Source organism: Lipotes vexillifer, unplaced genomic scaffold (assembly GCF_000442215.2).
Source record: "Lipotes vexillifer unplaced genomic scaffold, Lipotes_vexillifer_v1.1 scaffold783, whole genome shotgun sequence".
Lineage (NCBI taxonomy): Eukaryota > Metazoa > Chordata > Mammalia > Artiodactyla > Lipotidae > Lipotes > Lipotes vexillifer.
The window spans coordinates 577,582-583,482 of NW_006793239.1; the positions used below are offsets into that span (position 1 = coordinate 577,582).

A 5,901-nucleotide genomic window follows, 5' to 3' on the forward strand; every position below is an offset into this window, starting at 1 on the left:
GTGGGGGCGGGGAGGGGGCTCTTCCTGTATGTAAATTATAGTTTGGTAAACAAATGATGGTGAGAGGCCCAAGAGTGTGACTTTCCCGTTTTACAGCGGAGGAAAAGTGAAAAAGGCTTGGTCCCTAGGACATCACCCGCTTACCCTTAACGCTTTTGTGGACGGCCTTCTTCATGGCCCCGGGACGGCACGCCGATCAGGAGGGTCTCCCGAAACCGAAGCTGGAGTCAGTCCAACTCCCAACTGTTTCGAACACTCCGGGAGCCGGCGCACTGCGGGCCGACCGCGGGCGGCGAGGAGATCTCGGGCTGGCCCCCAGGGGACGCTGCGACAACGCCGCCCAGACGTTGCGCTGCAGTGCGGTCACCACAAGGTCCCCAGTGGACCCTGGAAAATGCAGTATGTGAAGATTTTGGTGCAGAAAAACAAAACTTCTACGGACTAGCACAGTGCCTGGCTCACAGTGGGTTCCTCACCCATTCTTGGGAAACGGAAATGGAGACGGTGGAGGAAGCCCAGAGGAGGGTGTCTCAAAGATGTGAACGGTCTACGGAGGAAGATCATAGCTAGTTCATACAAGAGCACAGATGCCCTGCCGCGCTCCCGATAATGGTGTTTTCAAATACTGTTATATCAACCGCGCCAACTGCTTTGGAACTGCAATTCTTTCACGTATGTTTTGAATAAGAAAAGGCCAAGGGTGACCTGAAAAAAATGAGTCACGATTAGGAGAGGAATTAATTCTTCCTTCTTTTTTTTTTCCAAACTAATTCTTCCTCCCCCAGACACGTTTACTCATACAGCAAATATTTACTGGAAGCCCGCTCTGTGGTTTTTGCTGATGCTGGGGACACAACAGTAGACAAAACAAGCAAGGGCTCTATCCTCTTGGAACTTAGATTTAAAAAAGCAGATGGAGTGGACAATTTTAGGAAAGTATCAAAAATAAATTCTAGGGCTTCCCTGGTGGCGCAGTGCTTGAGAGTCCGCCTGCCGATGCAGGAGACGCGGGTTCGTGCCCCGTTTCGGGAGGATCCCACGTGCCGCGGAGCGGCTGGGCCCGTGGGCCATGGCCGCTGAGCCTGCGCGTCCGGAGCCTGTGCTCCGCAAATGGGAGAGGCCACAACAGTGAGAGGCCCGCATAACGCAAGAAAAAAAAAAAAAAAAATTCTAGAAGAAATAGAAAACAATGTAATGTAGTAGGTCCTGTTGTCATCCCCACTCTGATGAAACTGAAAGGCAAAGCCTCTTGTATTCGCGCCTTCAGCAAATAGTAATCAAGCACCTATTAGTGTGCAAAGATTTCCATGGTAAACTGGGAGGTCCCAGCTTATTCAGCTGTTTCTGTGGCTGTACCCAGACAATAAACCAGGGCAGATTGCCGGTTGGATAAATCTTGTGTTGTAGTGGGGCTGCGACAGAGGAAATGCAAAGAGTCATCCCATTCCCTGTTACTCTCAACATCAAGGCATCTCCTGCAGGTAGCGCCTTGTGATAGATCACCTGTTTCCTCCTCCAGTCTGGCAAGGCTTCTGTCCAGACACGAAATTAATTCTATTATAAAATGCATCCTTTTCCTCCATTTTCCTATCGGTAGAGAATGGTGAGAGTTTGAAGGAATAAAGCACATCAGCATTTAAGGTCCTGTGAGGGGAGCATATCAGTGCCTGGCACACAGGGTCCATCCACCTTCCCTCCATCCCAGACTGAAAGCTCTTTATTGTGAATGCCAAGATCACACTGACTGGTGGAGCTGAAGTATACAAACTGTTATGGATGCTGTGCTGCCCAGATTCCCCCTTCAGGACTGAAGGACCTATTCCTTTCCCTCCACCCCAACCCTGCCACTAGCTGAAGAGAACCCCTTGCCCAACATCACACCTACCCGGGGCAGCTAGCATCCAATGACTGATTAATGCAGGGTAAAAAACCTGGCTCCCTCAGCCCAACTTGAACAACTCCAGAGGGACATCCCAGCTTCAGAGCTCCCTAAAGGGTCTGCTGAGGTCCTCCTATGGCTGCACTGCAACCCGACTTCTCCCTCTGCCAGATCCTGCTTCCTTCTCTCCCTCCACAGATGTGGGTCCCAAGAGCACTCCTCAATAAATGTCCTGCAACTCAAGAGTATTTCCTAGAGAACCCAACCTGCAACAGCTTGTGCCAGGGACAACAGGAAAGAGTAGATGCTAAGATGGGATTTTGGAGCTGGACCTGCTGCCCAGGTAATAATGAGGACCCCATCCCCAGTAGAGGGGAAGCATACGTAGCCTTCAGCACAGGGAGGCACTAAGATTGTTCAGTTTTTCACCAGTAGTAAAATGGAATGATGTGGCACCCACATGATCCACCTGGTGTCTCTTAGTTCTCCTTTGGCCTATTTTACAGTAAATGGACAAAAACAGTAGCCACAGCCTGAGAAGTACAGAGGTGCTAGCAGAGGGTGAGAGGAATCTAGGATGGATAGGAGAGGAGGGAAATGATGAGTATGTCAGTTACACCTTAAGGTGAGCTACAGCAGCAGCAGCAAGAGCTATACTTTGTCCCACTAACTTTCCTCTCATAAGTTTCCCACAGGAAAAGACGTCCACCAGGGTCCTAAAGGTGCTGCTTTCAGAACTGAAAAAGAAGCAAGTGGATCTGTGCAGCACAACGGGTGCACTGTTGCAAGTGCCGCACTGTCATGCCTAGTCACCTTTCAGCACAGGAGAACCTAGGCCCCAGCTCTTGGGGAGGTTGTAGGTTGACAGCTGTCAGCTGTCAGCTCTCTCAAGGAATTGTCCTTGGCTGGAGAGCTGCCTTACCCAAGGTCATGCCCCATGACTAACATCCAATGACTGGTCCATGCAGAGATACAAAGGCTTGGTTGGCCCCTTTACTCCAACTCAGAACAACTCAGAACAGCCATCCCAGCTTCAGAGCTCCCCCTGGGCTCTGCCAAAGCCTCCTGTGACTGCACCACAGTCAAACTGCTCCCTCTGTCCAATCCTGCTTCCTTCCCTTCCCCCACAGGAGACGATCCTAAGAGCACACCCTAATAAACTTCCTGCACAGTAGACAATAATCTCTTGTCTCCAAGTCAGCTCCAGCAGAACCCAATCCATGAGACTAAATGAGACTTGAGCTCAAGGCACAAACTATTAACCTCTGGATTTAGCTCTTTTGTTTTGTCTAGTCCCAGAAACCCCAGGTGAACACATGTGGTGCATCCACCACATTCTTGGCCTGGATGGTAAACTTAACCTCCAGGGAGGTAGTGTGTTCTCTATCCTGTCAGGTCAAAGATCCTCCTTAAAGAGAAGAGTGATTGCACACTCCCCTCCACAGCTTTCCCTGAGGTCCCATTTGGATTCAGCCTCTGCTGGGCTGAAGCCTACCTTCCATCACCATAAAGCACGCTGTGTTCACGGCCCTTTAACAGCCACGGAATGACTATTTATGACTTCAGGCTGCCAGCATAGCTCCCTCCTGGGGGCCTTCTATGTTCTTCCGGGTCCTCAAGGCTTTTCTGCCTTAAGTAGCCTCATGGCTCATCCTCTCTCTGAATAGGAAAGCCCTAGCTGGTTTGCTTAGGGGTGAGAGGATGGGGAAGTTCTATCACTGAAGCAGAGTGCCTGACTCGGGACTCTGTTGGTCAGATAGGGGAAAGAGACCCAGAGAGGTGACATGACTTTCCCAAGTTCAAGTCAGTAGCACAGGCGCGACTAAAATATGGTCCTGTATTCTTTTTACTCCATCACGCCACCTGTCCCTAACTCCTAGGGTTTGTCTCTAGTAAAATCTAGATTGAGATATAGAGAACAGAATTGATCTGTCCTGTCCTGAGAGACTTGAGACTTTGAAACACTAGGTACATTGGCAAGCAAGAATGAGACTTGGGGCTCTAAACAGCCCCAAATTAATGGGATTAATGGGAAATCTGTAAACAGAGTATTTGGTCCTGCCCATGCCACCCACCCCACATCCTGGTTGGTAAGGAATGGGATAGGTGACTATTGTCTGTAGTGATATGCAGCTATTAACCTGGTAAAAAAATGTTTTAAATTCTTTTAACCGTGTACTGGTTGTTTTTATGCTTTAATCTTAGATCCAGAACATTTCGTGGAGGGGCAAACGCTGGAGGGACCAGGAAGGGATGCCTGGGTAGAAGGAGGGATTTATACTTGTATTGTTTAAACACAAGAATCAAGTCATAGTTCCACTTAGCTGGAGTTAGAACAGGTAAATGTTCCAACATTTCACCCTAGGATTCTCATCAACTGCCCAGTAGTGAACATCAGTGGACATTGAGAATTCAGGACTGTATAGTTGGAGTTTCTTCTATTACTTGGCAACAGAAACACCAGAAAGAAGCCAAGAATATGACTCCACCAAACTTCTCCAGTGTTTAAACAACAATAAACAGTGAAACCTCCTGCAGTAATGTGATATGCATTATGTCTAAATCCCTGGAACATATAAATCAGCTTGTATCAGTTTCTGTGGCAGAGGAAAAATGAATGGTTTAATAATAATAATAAAAAAACTACCCCCCCACCCCCAAGAGACCAATGTTTGGACAGGAAAGTCTGCAGGCTAGCAATCAAACTTCCTTGCCCAATCTATGTGGTGATACTGATAACTCTGTGCACTTCTGCAAGGCTGTTGGATTGGTGGAATTTGAAACTTGCTGAGTTCTGTGGACATGTAGGCATTCCAAAAATAGAGACAGATGTCACTCTTCTAGGTCTTTCTAGAGATCACCTAGGTGGCGTTTATGGAGAAAATGAGCGTCTCATGGGGAACTAACTGGGAAAGAAAGAGCTGGACTCAAAGTAAGGGTTAATGGTGATTTAGTCCATGAGCCATGGAAGAAAAGGAAATCTCCACTAGATAGCAAAACTGTATATGGTAGACCATCTGTATTGCTAATAAATTATGCCAATGTCTTGTTTATTTTGTTTCTCCATCCAAGCTAAGCCCCTCCCCACATCCCACCTCAATAAATAGTATCATCAAACACCCCATTACTCAGGCCAAAAATTTAGGAGTCATTCCCTGAGTCCTCTCTTTCTTTCAAGCCCGCCCCCGTTTATCAGCAAGTCCTTCCCTCTGCCTACAAAACATCCAATCTGCCCATCATCCCCTATCTTCACTACTCTCATCCTAGCTAAAGCTACATTTCTCTCTCTCCTGGACTACTGTGCTTCTTAACTGGTATCCCTGCTTTCACTCTTGCCCCTCCCCCCCTACAATCGACACTCTCTTTACAGATTAAATAAGCCCTTGTCACTCTCCTGTTCTAAACCCTCCGGTGCCTTCCCGTTGCATTTAGAACAAAATCCAAACTTTTTATCATGGCTGTTAAAGTCCTACATCTGGTCTCTGCCCACCTCTGTCTTTTCTTACCACTCTCCAGCCACACAGGATATATTGCGGTTCCTTGAACAGGCCAACCTCTTCCTTGCCCGCTCCCCTAATGTCCTTTGCACTTCCTTTTCCCTGTCTGGAACAGTCTTGCCCAGATCTTCATAGATCAGGTTTTTATGAACCTGGCGTTCTCCGTGTAACCTTCCTTCCCTGACCATCCTATGTACCACCGCCGCCCCCTAAACCCCCATCAGACCGACCCCCAACTTAATTAATAGATCAACACCTAACATTATCTTTATTTTAAAGATCAGTTTTTAACAGTTTCCGTTTCTTCCCCACCAAGAGGTAAGCTTCCTGAGAACGAAAACTTTATCTTTCAGGTCCACTCCAGCAGCCCCAGCACCTACACCTACAGTGCCTGACGCACAGCAGGTGTCCACAGCCATTTCCTAAAAGGCGCAGTCCCGGGGCTGACAGATAGGGCAGAGGCAATGGTAACACAAGGTGACAAGGCGTTGTCACCGACTCCCTCCGCGGGCTCGGGGCCGCCTC

At 48.2% G+C, this 5,901-nt stretch overlaps 1 protein-coding gene across 1 annotated transcript in view; it reads right to left on the reverse strand.

Annotated features, from left to right (window-relative positions):
- PDZD9 (PDZ domain containing 9) overlaps window positions 1-175 on the reverse strand; it is a 14,739-nt gene extending 14,564 nt beyond the window's left edge. Inside the window, exon 1 of the mRNA XM_007466284.1 lies at window positions 145-175. Coding sequence (XP_007466346.1) covers window positions 145-175 — 31 coding nt within the window. The remainder of the gene's footprint in view (window positions 1-144) is intronic.
- Between the last annotated feature and the right edge of the window lie 5,726 nt (window positions 176-5,901).